This window comes from Olea europaea, unplaced genomic scaffold (assembly GCF_002742605.1).
Source record: "Olea europaea var. sylvestris unplaced genomic scaffold, O_europaea_v1 scaffold2309, whole genome shotgun sequence".
NCBI classification, from domain to species: domain Eukaryota; kingdom Viridiplantae; phylum Streptophyta; class Magnoliopsida; order Lamiales; family Oleaceae; genus Olea; species Olea europaea.
Genome location: NW_019241184.1, coordinates 76,568 through 96,443, shown reverse-complemented (window position 1 = coordinate 96,443; position 19,876 = coordinate 76,568). Strand labels below are relative to the sequence as shown.

At 33.6% G+C, this 19,876-nt stretch overlaps 2 protein-coding genes across 3 annotated transcripts; one reads left to right on the top strand and one right to left on the bottom strand.

Annotated features, from left to right (window-relative positions):
• Positions 1 to 806: 806 nt before the first annotated feature.
• Positions 807 to 9,254, top strand: LOC111381456 (ubiquitin carboxyl-terminal hydrolase 23-like). 2 transcript variants are annotated; one of them, XM_023005238.1, is made up of 11 exons: positions 807 to 1,303; positions 2,677 to 2,791; positions 3,304 to 3,414; positions 4,016 to 4,188; positions 4,358 to 4,684; positions 5,908 to 6,033; positions 6,211 to 6,843; positions 6,994 to 7,092; positions 7,191 to 7,875; positions 7,999 to 8,092; positions 8,681 to 9,254. In XM_023005238.1, the coding sequence occupies exons 1-11, from the start codon at positions 1,010 to 1,012 to the stop codon at positions 8,838 to 8,840; spliced, it is 2,817 nt and encodes a 938-aa protein (XP_022861006.1). In that variant the 5' UTR covers positions 807 to 1,009; the 3' UTR covers positions 8,841 to 9,254. The 2 variants fall into 2 exon arrangements, with proteins under 2 accessions (XP_022861006.1, XP_022861005.1); XM_023005237.1 differs by having other exon boundaries at positions 808 to 1,303; positions 6,988 to 7,092.
• A 4,305-nt stretch (positions 9,255 to 13,559) lies between these two features.
• Positions 13,560 to 16,545, bottom strand: LOC111381453. The gene is made up of 3 exons (XM_023005235.1): positions 15,207 to 16,545; positions 14,341 to 14,395; positions 13,560 to 13,614 (listed from the first exon to the last, which is right to left on the bottom strand). Exons 1-3 carry the CDS (start codon positions 15,676 to 15,678, stop codon positions 13,560 to 13,562), a joined length of 582 nt encoding a protein of 193 aa, XP_022861003.1. The 5' UTR covers positions 15,679 to 16,545.
• Positions 16,546 to 19,876: the final 3,331 nt, after the last annotated feature.

The window sequence follows — 19,876 nt, the reverse complement described above, 5'->3', positions numbered from 1 at the left end:
TATGTACAATTTAAATTATTATCAAACAAGGACTAAACACATTTTTCGCATTGAACAATTATAAAGTTTATTATACATTTAGGTCATGTTCTATAGTGATTGTAAGAATTGATTTTTTGATCGTTAAAAAGAAAACTGAATACCGATAAAAAAAATGGCGATTGAAATAGTGAAATAACGATAAAAAAATTAATTTTTTTGGATAATAAATTGCTACCAAACGGAAGCATAGTCTTATATTTACCACCTTGAAAATTTATCTCGTATGTTTCCCGTTGGATCCAAATCGTAGCTCTACCCTTATTGACCATTGGTTGTTATACACATTCAAGACAAAACAAAATACAATTCTTGGGGTAAAAAAAAATGACATTTAGGAGTTTTTCAATAAAATTTTTGATAAGTAATTTATCGAGTTTTGATAAAGTTAATGAAATGTATAGTTAAAAAATTTATAAAACTTATGAGTACCGTAAATGTATGATAAAAATTAAATTTATTAATGTTTGTTTGATAAATTTTTTGCCATGTAACAAATAGTTTTATTAAGCTCTTGTTCGACCCATTTTAAGTTAAATAATGTATTTTTAAATAGGGATTGATAGAGAATGTGTAGTAAAAAATTAATTAAAAGATTTGAATTTGTGTGCAATATTACCTTATTGAAGAATGTGCGGCTGAAAATGAATTTTTGGAAAAAAAAAAAAATAGGTTTTGAAAAAATTCCTGCTAAATAGGACTTAGTTGAAAAGCTCAATAATAATTATTAAAGTTAAAAATTATACAGGATTTAGGGTTTTAAAGCTCTGTTTCCACTCGCTGTTGCTCCCTCTCTCTCTCAATAGCCGAAAACGCTCTCTTCTCCTCTCTCTCTCTCTCTCTCTCTCACGCCAACGGATTCAGTGTGTGAAAACCTTCAGAAGCGTATACTTATACACACATGCCCATATAGATGCATAGATAGAAGGAAAAAGGGTTCTTGATTCTATTTTGATTCAACATCTGGTTTATGGATTCAGTGAGTTTGAACAGGGTGGCGGAGTCCGAACCGGATCCGAATAAGGACGGGTCGGCTATTTTTCATCGAAGAATTGAGTTTCATTTGGCGAGGAAGTCATTTAATGGATTTAGTAATAGCAACAGTAATGGGTTTAAGCTGGTGACTCTTAACCCCGGCTCTTTAAATGGATTTAGTTCGGAGCCCCAGATTGCATCATTGTCGGGAAAGAAGGTTGGCCGGTCGGAGCTTCTGGAAAATGGTTTAGATCCGGAACTCAGCTTTGGAATTACTTTCAGGAGAATTGTGAGTTCTTGATAACAGTGTTTAAAGTTGGCCTTTTTCTTTTACACACGAATATAATTAATGCGTGTGTGTATACAGGAATTCTTGCCAATTTGTTTGTTGTTACATTTTTTTCTTTTATTTATGATCTTCTCTAGCTGAATTCCTGCTTTTGGAAAAAAAAAATGGTGTACTTTCAGTCTCTGTTTCAATAATTATTACGGGGTATTGGAACTTCGGTTAGGCTTATCTGTAGTAGCATGTTCTTGAGTGAAAGTGATTATATTTGTGTCAGTTATCTTATTGTTGATGATCTTTATTTCTTCTTCTTTTCTTGTGCTTTATGTTTGTTATATGCACGCTCACTCGGGCTTAAACTTTATTGTTCTTATGGTAGGGGGAAATAATTATTCCAAGTCCTCTGAACATTTTCCTGTTTTTTATCTAATCTGGGATGCCACTTTTCAGATTTAGTTTGAGGAACCGTTTGTTTTAATTTTCTTTTGCTTTCATATTTTTCTATTCCTGTTTGCTTCATCTATTATAGCTCTGTAATAATTTTATTGTGGTGAAATTTCACCTCTTTAACTTTCTCAATATTTGTCTGTACTTACTCAAAGGAAAATGTCGTCTTAATTATTTTCTCAAATTTCCAGGATGGCATGTGGAATGTATAAGTGACTAGAGTCGGTTTCATATTATCATTCTTCAAGCCTAAAAGATGAAACTCGAGTTTTAATAGAACTCACTTAAACAAGATCGAGACGACATCTTTGTTTGAAGAAAGACAAGCTTTTATCATATCTTTAGGATAACTATTAAAACTTCGTTGGGACACTAAAAATAATTGGATTGAACTGAAATTCTTTCATGCTGAGCTCTTTGATTGGTATAAGATATAAGAATGCTTCCTTTCAGTTATGTTGAGATCGATAGGATTTGCCCCATCACTGGATGCAATTGCTTTTTAGTTTATTTATCTTCTCATTAATCATGATCAAGTATGGACTTGTGGGTTTGAAGAACAATTTGACGCACTTATGAAAATACTTTGCAGTTGAAATCCACCAAAAAATTTCTGGGTTTTCTGGGATATAGTTGGAAAAGTGAAGGTTTTGCTGCCTGCATTTCCATATGACAAGAGTTCTTCACTTTGGTTCCCCTCTATAGATTACTTTCTTTTCATGTGAGGTGCTCGTAGTTTTCCTCATTGTACCTATGTCAATTTACTTAGACATTTGAAAATGCTCTTTAGATTTGATTGGTTATTAATTATCACTATCGATCCAGCATTTGGGCCTTATGCTGTCTAATAAAGATAATACTTGGGGATTAGTAATTTGCTTTTGAAGAACAAGACAGCATAATTATGAGATTCAAATGTGTAACTACAGGGTGCTGGCTTGCGTAATCTTGGAAATACTTGTTTCCTCAATTCAGTATTACAATGTCTGACTTATACTGAGCCATTAGCAGCATATCTACAAAGCGGGAAGCACCAAACTTCTTGTGAGTCTCTCTCCCCCTCTCCAAGCTCATGCTGTATCCCACTTGCCAATTAATTGCTAAATTCTGTTCTTTTTAACCTTATAAACAAAGCTCTCATTTATGATTTTATTTTGTAAACAAAACTCAAAGAAAGAAAAGTAGGAACGTTTAATGGTCATATAGAATTAAGATGCAAAACATTGATACGTGTAGTATGCATATTGAATTGTAATTTGGAGTTCTTGTTTTTAAGTTTTCTAGATTCATGTTTTTTCCAGTGTCAACTCTATATGATATATGCTCATTATCGTATTTTGAGACAACGCCCCTATTTGAAGGTGATTAGAATCTAGACTTTAATCTAAGTCAAAGTCAAATTCAACAATTAATTATAACCACATTTCATGGGAATCACAATTTTTCAACCACAAAATTGACTTTTATCAAAATTTACTAAAAATTTGATTTTAATCCCCACAATCAGGGGCTATCTTTTATTCTTTATTTTGACTTTGCCACTTAATTTTATGCAGGTCGCACTGCTGGATTTTGTGCTCTTTGTGCTATCCAGAAACATGTAAGTCGTGCTCTACAATCAACCGGGAGAATACTGGAGCCTAAAGATCTCGTATCAAACTTGCGTTGTATCCTAATTATGATTAACGTTTTCCCTACTTCTAAAATCTGCTGAAAGTGGTCTCATTATATTTGACCACCCATGGCTGATCTATCCTTTCTCTTCCCCTCCATTGCTTTCTGTTACTCAAACACATGATAAGCAGTCTGACCTTTCCACACTGATACAATATTTCTTCAGTCAAAGCTTAATTCAAAACTTCTTGTTTTACTGATGTGGGAATTTCTTTAGGAGGATCTAACTAGTACTTGACGAGAGTTGTTTTGGTGATTTGCTTGTCACTTTTCCTGATTCTCAATCTTGTTTGATATAAATTAATTCAAGTTTTTCAGTAATTACGTGCTGTTTATTGAAATTTTTGTTGAGTCATGATAGAGACACTCTTCAGCTGTTTACGCAATCATTTTTCTCACCCCTTTTCTCTATTATCCTTGTCAAGTTATCAACTGATTTTTGATGATGCAAATAATTATATTTTTAACACTTGGAAAATATATAATTTCCATTTCCAAAATTTGCAAGAAATCAAGTTTTTTCTCTTTATTGCAAACTGAGTGTTGCTCATTTGTCTTTCTTTTGAAAGTTAGAATCCTTGACATGACATTTAGGCATATCGCGGAACTTCCGAAATGCCAGACAAGAGGACGCTCATGAATACATGGTGAATTTGCTTGAATCTATGCACAAGTGCTGCCTTCCTTCAGGAGTGCCAAGTGAATCTCCTAATGCTTATGAGAAAAGTTTAGTGCACAAGATATTTGGTGGTTGCTTACGTAGTCAGGTAATTTTGTGCATGTTTTCTAGAACTAGAGAAATATTAAGTAGTGTTGGATATGATTAGTAATATAAAATTGGGATTAATTGAATGAAAATTGGTATTTGGATTATTTATATGATTCACACACAAAAATGTTTGTTTTATTGCTGATGATATTTGTTGCAATTTTCAGGTTAAATGCATGCAGTGTTCTTATTGCTCTGACAAATTTGATCCATTCATAGATCTCAGTCTAGAAATTATGAAGGCTGACTCATTATACAAGGCACTTGCTCATTTCACGGCTAAAGAGCAGCTAGATGGAGGTGCAAGGCAGTACCAGTGTGAGCAGTGCAAAGAAAAAGTTAAGGCTCTCAAGCAGCTCACTATATTTAAGGCACCCAATGTCCTCACGATTCACCTGAAGCGGTTTGGTTCACATGTACAAGGGCAAAAAATTGACAAGAAAATTGAGTTTGGTCCTGCATTGGATTTGAAGCCTTTTGTAACTGGTCCCTATGTAAGTTTCAATGTGGTTAGTTATTAGAGATATCAATTTTTTAGCAATTCTTATTTGATTTATGTGACTTATGAGTTTCTTAGTCATCTACTTAGGATATTTGATTTAATACCCAGAGTTCATTGATTGAAAATTTTGGAGAAAGGATGACGATGAATAAAATTTACCACCATGCATAGAACTTGGGATTTGAAAATAAAAATTAAAATGGAAGAATGGAATATGGACTGGAAACTCGTTCACTGTTATGTCTGCTGAACAGTTGCACTGCTTTTTTGGCCACTCTGAAATTTAACTTGGTTTACATGTTCGTGGTGTGATCTCATTGCTTGAGCATCAGTTTTTGACAATAAAATTATCTATTCGCATTCATAATTTTCATTAACCATTGGATTATACCAGTGTGGATGAAATGGAGAAGTACATCAGAGATTTTCACGTGGTTGGAAGATTACTATAGGTATGGTAGAAAGGCAAGTCATATAGAACAACAATGTTTGAAAATGTGCCCAAAGTTCATATCTTGAGGTGTGCTGCACAATGCTTCATTCTAAAGCATCTCTCTTTAACAAGAATTATCTGATCCCAATAGAACTAGTTATAAGTGGTTGAGATAAACCAAAATTAACAATCTGAGACGGTTGCAAAATGCAAACCTATGAGAGGGTCCAGAATCTGAGGAAGTGAAAGCTGAGGAACTGGGCTAGCTTGGTGGACCTGTCCTATGGCATTCCTCAATGATGATTTCAACGGATTTTTGTGTAAATGAAACTATGGATTGGATGGAGAGGAGTTGTGTGGATTACAAATTTACTGGAATTAAGGTCTAGTGTGCTGTTGAATGGTGATGTGCTGAAAAGCTATAAATATGATTTGTTGGTACACTTTGTAACTTTGGCTTAAAATTTGGATTTGCATTGGCTGTTTTGAGTCAATGTTCTACCATAGCTTGCAGCTGAAATGGAAATTATTTTCGTTTAGTGATACTTAGTTCTGTTTGTCTCGTAACTGAAATCAGCCTAGTGTTTCGAGGTTCTGTAATTAATGCAAAATAAATGTTTACAGTAAACATACTGTCAACTATTAAATTAAATCCATCATGTCTGGTGCTACTTATTTGACATCCTGCCTGACATCTGTTTGTTGCTTGAATTTTGTTTCTGATTTCTGTTTTCGTCTTCAATTTAACAATTATTCTTCTTCTGTATTTCAATACATTGCAGGATGGGGATCTGAAATACACACTCTATGGTGTTCTGGTTCATGCTGGTTGGAGTACCCGTTCTGGCCACTACTATTGCTTTGTTCGTACATCAAGCGGCATGTGGTACTCTCTTGATGATAATCAGGTAAAAGAAGAAAATATTTGCTGAGGTATCCACTATTTACGTTCATTCAAGTTACATTCATGTTTTGATCGGCTTCAAATGGTTTAGAATCTTCTCCAGCTTGTGAATATTCCGATTATGATACCTTTTCTATTCCACGCAATGACTTCCTCATTGAGTTACTATTGCATTTAACAGGTTGTCCAAGTTAATGAAAGGAAAGTTTTGCAGCAAAAGGCATACATGTTATTTTATGTTAGAGACAGGAGAAATTTTGCTTCAAAGAAACCTGATGTTATCCAGAAAGAAAATGTGGTTATGAATGCCTTTGGGAAAGAAGCAATTTCGAAAAGTCAGGCACATAAAGATTCACTTAACACCAATACTCTGAAGAAGACTCCAATGAAAGAAAGCTCTTCTCAGAAAGTAGATGGCTCAATGGCTATTGAGTGCTCACCTCTTAATAGGGATCCTTTGTCAGAATCTATATTAGCAGTTCCATCAGCTAAGGATTCAGTAAGGGGCCTTTTTGCTGTGAATACAAGTGCTGGAAACCATCTAGCGCATGCAGTTTCTTCAGCTGTCTACAATATGGGCAGCTGTCTCCGGAAGGACTCTAATGAATCTATTATGGTACCATCTGACTGCAATGGACCCCAGGGATCGATTGATAAGAAAGAATTGAGTGATTCTGTTATCATACCTTCCTCCTGCAATCAGGACACAAGTGGCAAGGAAGATCTGAGCAACCCAGTCAACAAGCCATCAAATAGCAGTGCTTTTGCACTATCCGGAAATGGGTGCAACACAAATGACACTAAATCTGAAATGGTAATTGGTTGTATACTTGTATTAATCGAATATGACATGGTTGGCTTCCCTTTTTCTTTAATGAACGTATATTTTCCCTCGTTTCTTTAACAACTATATGGTTGCAGACAGTTTGTTGCATCCTTACTTACTCTTTTTACGCAGTTTCAGTGTGACAGCAAGGCTATGTCCCTGGAAACACCTGAGGAAGCATCAAACAAAATTAGCTGTGTGAAGTCATCAAAGCAAATCTGCATTGTGGAGAGTCAGGTAGAAGCCTCGTTTTCATGCATTGGGCTTTACAAAGCATTTTTGTGCTGAATTATATATTTTTCTCTCCAGAATTACTAACTACAATAATTTTCTAGGTTGGAGGTTCCTCTGGGAAGGGTTGTGATTCAGTTGCTGAAGAAGCTCATCATATTAGGCAGAGAAAGATAAGCATTGAATCTGAACCATTATCTGGGCTACCGGTCACTACTGAATGCATGTCGATCAGGAAAGCAAATATGAAAAAGTCCAGACTCAAAGTGAAAAGCACACCCTTCAAGTTTCAGGTTGCCAAGATGAAACTCAGCTCTAACATCATATTTGGTACAGCCTTGTGCCTGCAAAAAAAGAAGTGTAAGAAGAGAAAGCACCTCTGTGTACATAATAAGAAAGCCTGTCGAGAGCATTTTTCAGATGGGAATAACCTATGCTCAGATCTTGGAACATCCTCTTCTGACCAATCATTACCTGTATCCTTTGGACATTCTAAAAGGAAGGAAGTGGATTGGGGCTCAAATGATAAAGATAAAAAGCTAGGTGTGCAAAATTTTACTGACAACGGTAACATACCAAGGGGTGTTAGTAATGATGAGTTTATAGTGAAAGTTGATCGGAATGAAACCATGCTTTCAACTGACAAGCAACTGCAAAACGGTCTTCAATCTACCTTGGATGGGAAACAGTCTACTGCTCAAGGATCCAATTGTTCAGGAGATAACAGAACAAAATTGACACCGAATGGAATAATGTCCATGCTCACCAGAGGTTTGGAGGAGATAACTGGTTAGTAGTGACTTTTTATTTCAAGTACACTTTGATTCTAGTCTATCTTATGATTTTGAAACTGCAGGAAACACCAATAACCAATAAATTATTTTCTCTTCATCTTTGTTTGCTTGAGTGCAGTTGCACGCTGGGATGACATAGATATTCCTCCATCACGTATAACAGAATCAAGGGGAAGGGAGACCTTATGCATTGGTTACATTGGGGATGAATGGTAAGTGCGCATTGTAACAAAATCAGAATAGTGCATGGTTTATTGAAGTATGATTTGATGAGAGAAAGTATATATGCTTTACTTTATAATCAGGGACTCAACTCTTAAATTATCATGTTCTTAAAAACTCCCTCTAATGCTTATATTCTCTTTACACAATGCAAGTAACGGTTCCCCTACTTGCTCTCAATAAACTTGATAAGTGAGTGCAGAATTTTAAATTTCTTTTTTCCCAAATTGCTCTTTGTTATTTATCTTAATGAATGAGGAATAATATAAGCTTGAAAGGAGATACAAAATGCTCATTTTAGCCTGTTTTGAATTAGACAACTGCAACTTAGAGTTCATCATTAGTTCGAATGTGTATTCACACATTCAATCATAGTTTTCCTGTGGGTGCCAATCTTCTCATTTCTTTACTTAAAGTAACGATTTGGAATTTTAAGTGAAGGTTGTAACGTGGATTTTAAATTTTTCGGCAGAACATAGGCTACCAAAATCCTTAGCATTCTCCTTGCTTCAGATAAATTCCCAAGAAAAATCTCTGTATAATTTATTCATGTCATCCATTTCTATCAATATCAACAGGGATGAAGAATATGACCGTGGGAAAAAGAAGAAGCTAAGGAGCTCCAAACTAAACGTCGATGGACCAAATCTGTTCCAAGAAATTGCAACAAAAAATGCAAAAAGACAGAAGGCAAAGCTCGATAGAAGTAGCTCTGGAAACCAACCCTTTAGGATATGATGGAAAGGTCGGTGAATGCCATCTCTTCCTGGTGAGAAGGCCTGATTTATTGGTTACATATATTTTTTACATAGTAATTATTGATTTGGGGAGCTTAGGGAGGGAGTCATTTCAAAGGCTTAAGGAAATATCGATTTCCATTTTTCCCCTTTGCCCCCAAAAGCTTCTGTCTTCTTTATCTCCCTCTTCCTCTTGTTCTTATTTCTCTTGCGAAAGATATTGGAAGAGTGGCAAATCAAGGAGGTCTCCATTTTTTTCTCTTGAAAGTATATTGTTTGTATTAAAGCTTAAGCAATACATTTTTGGGGATATATTTCAGAATCAATTCCATTTTATTTGGATGTTGTCTGAATTGATTGTAAGATTGATGATTATAGGATTATAATTCAGTTGAAAAATATGAAGTTGCTGTGTTTTGTTGTTCTTATGCTAGTTGCAAAACAATAAGTATTGCCTGCGAAAGGGAAATTCAGCGATTGCTACTCCGATGCTCAAGTTAATGTTCATGAGAAAGAAATTCAGCGAATTTTTGGTTTACATTCTTGTGGGAGATTTTTACACAGTGGATTAACTTCGTGTGATTGAATTTATGCATATTCTTCTGATTAGCAATTTGGTTGTTGACGATGAGACGTGCGTCGATGATTGATGTTGGCACCTTGTCAGACATCTTCAAGATTGACGGGGATTTGTTTGTGCGTCTCTCCAGACCATTTTTTTTTCTTGTAAATGGCCTAAACTAAACTGAAAAGCAACACGAATGTTTAATTTTCCGATATTGGGACATATTTAGTTGGGGACGGGGAACGTGATTGAATTTATGCATATTCTTCTGATTAGCAATTTGGTTGTTGACGATGAGACGTGCGTCGATGATTGATGTTGGCACCTTCGTGTGATTTAATTTTCCGATATTGGGACATATTTAGTTGGGGACGGGGAAGTCTTACTCTAAATATGCACTAAAGTAATGAAAACTTGACCACTTTCAAAATATTTAACAAAAATGACCTTGTGAATGATAATTTACACAAGTTACATGACAAATCGACCATTTATCTGAACAACCTTGAGCTTGAGTCGTTGCTTGGTTTAAAATTGTTCGTATAATTTCATCTCAAAGATTTTCTTCATGTGCATGCTAATCAATTTTTTCCGTAAAATTTTCACAATTGACTGGCATTGTGGCATTGAAGCTTAATTCAAGACTGTAAGGCAATGTTTGATATGCCTACATTTTTCATGGAAAATGGAAATTAAATTCCATTTCTCAATTTTTGACATGTTTGATGGTAGAAATTTTTCTTAAACCCATGCCATATAAGCATTTTCTTGCTTTTTGATGAAAAGCAATTCCCACCATTTTATAAGCATTTTCTTGCTTTTTGATGAAAAGCAATTCCCACCATTTTGGTGGGAATTGCAATACCAGATTTTTACATTTTTTTTTTTAATTTGCAATTGAAACAAATTCTATGAACAATTGTAAAAGAGGATATTTCTTAAATTAACAATTTTCATATAAAACAACGTTAAACGAATACCAAAAAATAGATGATTTTCTTGATTTTTTTATTTTTTGTTGGCAATGGAAACAAATTTCATTCCCAATACAAGTAAAATTTATCCCTTTAATTGACAATTTTCATGTAAAACAAAGTCAAACGAACACCAAAAAATACTTTTATTTTAATATTTTCCACGTGGAAAATTATACCAATCAAATACAATAATTTAGAATTCCCAAGAAAATAATTTTTAGACAATTCAATTCCTTAAAATTCGTTTTCAATTCAATTCAATTCAATTTCATCTTTGCAATCAAACGGACCCTAAGATTCATTGTCATAATATGGCTAATCGACAATTACTAGCAATTTCAACTTCTTGCAAGCTGCCGCATTCAATCTGAATTATGGACTTTTTGAGTTGGCTTACCCTCAGAATACCCTTTAAGTTGCAGCACATGTTGCCAAGAATATAAAGGACATAATGACCTGACATCATCTCATCTTGGCCTTTTTGTGGCTTGTCAATATCCCCCGACATTGGTTCTAAACTCAATAATAACTTAACAAGATGGCTGTTCTAATTGCCTTTTTTTTTTTTTTTTTTTTTTTATTTTTTTTTTTAAAAAAAAAAATTTTTTTTCCCCCTTTTTTTTTTTTTTTTTTTTATATATATTCTATTTGTTGTATAAACAACTAGGAAGAAAATTCAGGGACAGTCAAATCATTTGTCACAATGTACTTGTCCAAAGAGAGACAAGAGCCCCACGAATAAATGGTCTTGCTTTTGTTAGAGTTGTGACTCAAATAAGTCTTGAATCGCGTGTTATTAGTGTTGGAAATGAGTCTAATTGCATTCAACAACAAGGAAGCAAAATTTCGTTGAAATTGGGTCTCCTAATTTGAGTATATTTTCTTATCTTTTAAGACTCTTCTAAAGTTTGAAATGTGTTCTATAAATATAAGACTCCTATATCGGTTTTGTTTAAGCATCATTCCAGTATTTGTAATTTCTCTTTATATTGTTAGTTTCTAATACATCGGTCCTTTGCAATAAATTATCTTTGTTTATTTCTTTAATTTTAATCTTGTTTCTTGTCGTGATCTTTATTACTTCAAATTGTCACTAAATCATTCTTTACAACCCTTTGAGATTAATAAGTAGTACCAGAATTTGATTCTTCTTTTGTGGATTGGTTGAGATTTTTCAGAAATGACTACCATGAAGTATGACATTCCGCTGTTAAATCACAATGCAAGATTTTCTATATGGCAAGTAGAGATGATGGCTATTTTTGTGAATCTTGTTTCGTGTCGTGATCTTTATTACTTCACATTGTCATTAAATTATTCTTTACAACCCTTTGAGATTAACAAGTGGTACCAAAACTTGGTTCTTCTTTTGTGGATTGGTTGAGATTTTTCAGAGATGACTACCATGAAGTATGACATTCCACTGTTAAATCGCAATACAAGATTTTCTATGTGTCAAGTAGAGATGATGGCTATTTTTGTGAATCTTGTTTCTAGTCGTGATCTTTATTACTTCACATTGTCATTAAATCATTCTTTACAACCCTTTGAGATTAACAAGTGGTACCAAAACTTGGTTCTTCTTTTGTGAATTGGTTGAGATTTTTTAGAGATGACCACCATAAAGTATGACATTCCGCTGTTAAATCACAATACAAGATTTTCCATGTGACAAGTAGAGATGATGGCTATTTTGGTGCAGTTGGATTTGGACGATACTTTGCTGGATTTTGAAAATATGCCAGCTGATTGGACAAAAGAGGAGAAACGACAAGGAGTTAAGGATTTTTCAGCCAGCTGATTGGACAAAATAGACTTCAGATGAAACAAATGTAGTTGAGGATTTTTCAGACCACGGAGATGCGATATTGACTGTGGTATCTGACGTGGAATCTAGGCCTAACGAGGAGTGAATTCTTGATTCGACGTGTTCACATCATATGTGTTCCAATCGAAATTTTTTTCAGACATATGAAGCTATTCGATAAGGTAGAGTTGTAATGGGAAACAACCAGTGTTGTCGTATTGTTGGGATCAGTCAAGTCAGATTTAGACTGCGAGATGGGACAGTCAGAACAATTGATTAGGTTTGACATGTTCCAAACCTGAAAAAGAATCTCATTTAACTTAGTACTTTGGATGTAAAAAGGTATAAATTCTCTGGTAGAGATGGAGTCTTGAAGATCTGAAAGGGTATCCGGATTGTACTAAAGGGACGGAGAATGTCTCAGTTGTACATCTTGCAGGAAAGCACGGAACCAGTTAAGAGACATATGAACAAGTTCAGTACCGTAGTGGATATTTAGTTTGGTACAATACCTTTTGTGACGGGCTCTGGTTCAGTTCAGAAAATTGCTCGAGGGAGCGTTGGTGATTCTGCTTTGATATCAATTTCGGCGGTTGCAATGTGTATAGTTACTAGGATTGGATCCATTGAGCGTAGGTACCGTGGTGTCAATGATGTTTGTGATGCTTTTGAGGACATTGAAGGCGACAGTTCTAGTAAGGGGCATTTTGTATGGTTTCTGCTACAGGGTGTGCTTCGATCCTATTTGATAAACATTAATTTCTTGGTGGAATTTTGGAAACCCAAAAGTAGGGTTCAGGTGTCGCTTGTGGACGTCGTGCAGAGAACGATGGTTTATATGGAGAGTTTTGGTTACTGCGTTGATAAGATTTGCCATTTCATTTCGATGCAAATGGGTTTATTTCACAAATGGAGAAATTTTATGGAGCTCCGCTCATTGCACACCGGAATTTGAGCCAAGATAGACATTGTTAGAGTTGTGACTCAAATAGGAGTCGCGTGTTGTTGGTGTTAAAAAGAAATCTAATTGCATTCAATAACAAGGAAACAAAATCTCATTGAAATTGGGTCTCCTAATTAGAGTATATTTTCTTGTCTTTTAGGGCTCTTATGAGGTTTGAAACGTGTCCTATAAATATAAAACTCCTCTATCAGTTTTGTTTAAACATTATTGATGTGTCTGTAATTTCTCTCTATATTTAAGGTTTATAATATATCGGTTTTCTGCGATAAATTCTCTTTGTTTATTTCTTTACTTTTAATCTTGTTTCTTATTGTGATCTTTATTACTTCACATCGTCATTAAATCTCATTATTTACAATCCTTTGGAATTAACAGCTTTAGACTTCAAAATATTGTCCTTTGATACCTTAAAAGTTGCCTGATATAGTTGGTGCTAATTTGTCAATTTTAAGCTTCAGTTGCCTGTGGATTTTGCAAGGAACTAAGACAGCCTGCCTTCCAAGCAGTCGAGTTTGTAGAAAACCCATCAACCAGTCGGCCCACCTTCAAAGTTGGCCTAAGCTTGGCGCTGCCTACTATCAGTGGCAGGCCATCGAGAAATATCGAAAATTTCCATATCTATATTATTTCTAAAAAATATTTCATAATTTACGAAGTTATATTTATAAAACAAAATATACTTGATCATGTAAGAATTATGTTTATATATACTTGCTTCCTAAAATAAATCTAATTCCAAAAACATATCACCAGCATCATTGTGTAAATGACATTTTTTTTTTAAATCCCCCAATTCACGTTTCTCCATTAATTCCATTTCTAAATCAAAGATTAACTTCAAAAAAATGATTATGGGCAACGCCAAACAAACTCGTCGATTGAATATTCAAACTGCAAACCTTGTCTTCTACATTCTAGAACTCGACGATATTGGAACTATTTTTCAACATTTTTCATCTAAAGCATCAAGGTACTGTTAGGAGCATAAATTAAGGGCATGTTTGTTGGTTAATAATTTAAGGGCAGGTTTGATGGAATAAATTTAGCATCATAAATGATATTTTTATTATTTGTTTAACTTTTAACATTTCTTTTTTACTATAAAAATAACAATATTTATAGTTTAAAAAAAAAAGAAAAAAATATAATCTAAATACTTATTTAAAAATCGGTATGTCGCATAATTGCCTCAAGAAATATTCAACATTGAATAACCCGAGGCCTGTAGTTACATAAGATGGATCTGAGACAAGAAAAAGCTCGTAAGACTTGCAGATGTTGGGTTAGTGAACCTTAGTGGTAAACTTTCCCTCTCAAAATGTTGCCTCAAGTGGGTGGAAATTAGAATCAGGCTTTTACATTCTCAAATAATTTTATGTTAAAACTTCTGTTATACTGATGGAAATCATGGAACACTTCGTCATCACTCCAACAAATTGAAATGATAACCACCAATTAATGTGATTCTTTGTATCTTAAATCCAAGTTCTAGCAGCTTATTTCCGGTATTTTACCAAGGAAATGTATATTACCCAACAAAGTCGATAAACTCTAACAGAAAACATGAAATTCAACTCTAGAATTCAGAATTCAAATTAGGGTAATAAAGAGGCAGAAAGTAAATGCAAATATTAGTCTCTTATGTAAAATCATACGACGTTCTGCTAATTTTTAGAACCTCAAAGTATAGAACAAACACATATTTTTGTAAGTATCGTGCCCGAAAATAATGCAAAATCTTGGAAGTAAAAGGCCTACTGCAAAACATATTCAAAAGATAATCCAACAAGAAAACTTAGTTTAGAATGTGAATTGTCAGTAAATCTTATGAAGTCTACTATGTTTTCTTTCATTTTCCTATAAATAGCATTCAAAAGTCACAAACCATGGGTAAATTAGCAAAACAGAACACTAATATGGCTAGAATCAATTACAAAATCCTAAAACAAATTCACGATAACCTGTCAAATTACAACAAAACAGACGTAAAAATGATTTGAAACATGCCAAGAAAGACAATTATACCAATCCAGAATTATACAAATGAAACTCACCAGTATGAGCTGTGACCCAAGCACATCTCCTTTTAGCCTGTAAGCCATCAGGTAAAGGTTCTGGGACACCATTTGGAACAACCATTTTTGCCTTTGAACCTAATTGCTTCCTCCAACCAGATGTGCTACTTGTTCTGTACATCCTACCAGTCGAGGCCCGACTACGGTATGAGTCAGCAGAGGCATCAGACGAACACGAAGCACTGAGTGACAAATTCGAATGCAACATCAACTCATGTCGTCGAAGTACTGAAGGAACACTAACAGAATGTGTTGGATTAGACAATTTTGTGACAATAACTGGTCTGTTCTTATCTAATTCGACTCCTTCATCCTTTATTGACTCCTCCACCTTCCTCATAGTCTTTGACACGAGCTTTTGCCCGTTTTTTAACCTCAATGCCTTGTTTCCAGCAGGCCTAAGTCGGGAATCAGCAACATTCGCTGATCTTTCCCTTGGAGCCCCTGACATTGGATGAAATAAAACTACCCTTATATGCTCCTCCAAGAATCTGCCTCTTAGCCCCAAAATTCTGCAAATTTTCTATCTTTTTACCAGTTCAATGGGGGATTTTTTATGCACAGAAAATTCTCCAGGAATATCAGCTTGAGCTTGTAAAAAACCCAAATATAAGAACTTTCATTCAACCACCCTTATGTGCTTCTCCTAGAATCTCTCTCTTAGCCCCAAAATCTGTAAATTAGCTATCTGTTTACCAGATCAATGGCGGCTTTTTGATGCTCAAAATAACCCAATTATGCAGAAAAATTCTCCAAGAATATCAGCTTGTCCTTGTAAAAAACCCAAACAGAAGTACATCAATTCCACCAAGTTGAATTTTGTTCAAACCCATAATCTCTATTAATAACAAATCCATTCGATCAAAGCCAATAACAGAAGAGCTATAGTAAGATAAAGATTTATAACCAAATTTCAGGCTTTGACCCTCCCACAACCAACTGTAATTGAAAAATATCTTCAACATTTGCCATTAAAGCCAAACAATTTTTCCCTTAAAATTCAAAACTATTTGCAAACTACTTAGGAAAAACTACATACCCATAATCAACTACACAAAACTATAAACTTTGGGCTTAACCAAGGCTGACATTCAGACATTTTCACATTTAGGTACACAAAATCATCTAAACACTGGTATATACATACATGTATATATGTAACGACAGCTGTAATGAGGATGTTTTATGGTTTTAAAGGGCGTCAAGAGTTATAAAACAATATTATTATGAGCCTTGAGAGAGATTCCTTAGTGCATTTTTGTAGGGATTCTAGGGAATGAACTGAAGCTTTGTCTTTTCAGAATATACAGTAAAAATAAAGCTGATATTTTGTGATGATTATGATAGGGTGGTGACAGAGATATATATGTAAAAAATAATATAATAATAAATAAAAAGGAAAAGGAAAAGGAAAAGGAAAAGGAAAAAATTGCCAAAAAAATGTCACTGTTACACTCTTTTATTGACATTACAAGGGTTTACAAGTATTAACCGGGTGAAAATTTGTCAAAAAATTTTAAACGAGTAATGCGTAGTCGTTCACTAGCCGCCACATATGATGATTGCAATACTGAGCGACTGTAAATAACATTGTTCTTTTTAAACTATCCAATGGTGTGTTCCTACGTGACAGTGTAAAAAAATGATGAGTAAATAGATAGTATGAGTGGTGAGTAAATACATGTATTTATAGATCTATTGAAGATTATTTATATATGACTGAACTAAAATTTAATGTTACTAAACATGAGGTTATGAATATGAAGGGAAAATATGCTTTTAGCAAATTACGCGCCTGTTTAGCCCTATTATTTCACATTATAATAAAAGGAATAGTAATTTTTCTAAAAATGTGTAGCTGAAAATGAAGAAAGATTGGGAAAAATGAATTATAAACCATTTAAATTATAGATAGATATAAATAATAATGAATAAATGAGCAGTGCTTGTTGATCTCATAAATTATATGAATAAAAAATGATTTGTATTATCAGTATTTTAAAGTTTTCTTTTCTTTTTTTTTTGTTTTTGTTTTTTTTTTCTTTTTTTGTTCTAGATGATGATAGTGAAAGCCTATTTCGAGGACAAGAATAAGGTTAATGGAATAGTTCTATATTACACTTGACCTAGCAAAAGCTTATATAAAAGAACAAAAGCTCAAACTTGTTGATTCGTTCATGAATATCAAGAAATAGATAATTTTGTGAAAATTTTCAAGACTTTTTATTAAATTCAAATTTGGCTAATTGTCATAAGACCTACCATTTGTATTTAAAGCAGTAAATAAAAATTGAATAATAACTAAACTCCTAGATAAAGATGACCAACTTTAGATAATGATAAAAATCAAAGATAACAATTAATTCTTAACAGAATAAAAATCTTATGACAAATTAAAATTAAGAAAATTATTGACAAAATCAAAAAAATATATATATTTTTGAACTATCCAGAAAAACAAAATTCTCCGAAAATGAATACTCCGGAAAATTATCTTCTTCAATGCCAATCTGACTTTTCCATGAAATCTACCTTTTTCTTTTTCTTTTTTTCTTTTTTTTTTTGCATCAACACATGATAGAATTATTCACTAAAATCATAACACCATAGACATCGAACCATTCAAATCGAGGCAACTCAATATCAAATATGACAAGTGAGAGAAAATGTTAAAAGAGCTTACCATAATTTCTCCATATAATGTTTCATATAAACAAAAGAAACTTCTACTTTGTTGTCTCTATAAAATTGTTTGTTTGAAATGAAAATTTCTGTCATATTATTGTCATGCCCCCATTTAATGTTTCTATATTGTATTGGGAAAAGAAAATACTAATTTTCTATCTTCTCTGAAAAAAATGTTTTATACAACAGTCCATGGGTCAATGATGTCCCAAAATGGACCTAGCAACTGTTATACCAAGATAATGCTCTGAGTAACTTGAATAAATAGAAAGGTGAAAAATAATGAAATAAAGAAATATATAAAACCAGGATAAAACTGAACGAGAAAAAAATGAAAGCTAAATTTGATCTCATTATTTCTACTTATTGAGTCATAAAATGGCAAATAATTCTAAAAAAAATTATTTAATCTCCAACTTTCAAAAACTCAAAGCCGCAAGAGCTAGTATTCTTCATCATCAACCATTCTGTACTTGAAAAGAAAGCTTCATAGGATGATTCTATACATACAATTACTTTATTTCTCCCCTCTTACTCTTCGAATACAGAAGTGTCGCTGTTTGAATGATTCAAGGTTTGAGGTACAATGGACCTAGCAACTGTTATACCAAGATAATGCTCTGAGTAACTTGAATAAATAGAAAGGTGAAAAATAATGAAATAAAGAAATATATAAAACCAGGATAAAACTGAACGAGAAAAAAATGAAAGCTAAATTTGATCTCATTATTTCTACTTATTGAGTCATAAAATGGCAAATAATTCTAAAAAAAATTATTTAATCTCCAACTTTCAAAAACTCAAAGCCGCAAGAGCTAGTATTCTTCATCATCAACCATTCTGTACTTGAAAAGAAAGCTTCATAGGATGATTCTATACATACAATTACTTTATTTCTCCCCTCTTACTCTTCGAATACAGAAGTGTCGCTGTTTGAATGATTCAAGGTTTGAGGTACCGCGATTTAAGTGGACGGTTCTGTCACATGTGCACATAGAATCATCATGTTGAAACTTTTCTCCTAATCTCCAGAAGTGAAGTATTTTGTTATTTGCTTATTAAAACTATAAATTTGGGTCTCGATGTGATCGAAACTGTCAAACTTTAAAATCACACACGACTTTTATATGATATTATTATTTATTAATTATGTATTATATTATTCATACCCTTTATTTATTTAGGGTAAAAAGAAACAGAGCCGTTTTGTACGGGCTGAACCAAGTAAGTGCATTAAAGAATATTACTAGTCACATTATTGCAAAAATAAAAACTAACCAAGACTGTAGTCAGTTTAGTTACCCTATACATACGCCTAAGAATAAAGAACATTTTGGCATATGCATTTGAGAAGGGGTGGAGCCCAACTTTGTTGAGGCAAGCCGAGTGTGAGCTCGCCCTCGCTCTCGCCTCCGCCCCATTTAATGTTCCTCCATTTGAGTCCAAACTTCTTTGTTTGCATATAAGCCACGTCATGTCATTACTTTCATTAGGCTCATGAATATATTTAATTGTATAAAATACCATAAAACTAAGCATCAAGTATCAATGGGATTTGCCGAAAACAATAAGGGTTTGTTCGATAATAATTATGAGAAGTGATTTTTTGACATTTAGAGAAATAAGTGGATCCCACCTGTGAGTGAAGAAGTAAAAAATGATGGCTGAAATAGTAAAATAACGATAAAAATTGATCTTTTGGAGTGAAAAATTACTATCAAACATGCACTAAATTGTTAACCGGCATACAAAGCTTTTCAACAGAGAATCTCGATTAATCAGGTGATTCCACAAATTAACAAATAAGCAAGTGGATTATAAAATTTTAATTAACTCATTAAACAACACTAGCCTCAAGTGGGCCCTATTTTATTAAATATGATCTACTACAAGATTTAGCATCGACTAAAAATAAAATAATGCCATTAAGCATTAATATTTAAGCCTCGTTTAATCAAGAAATC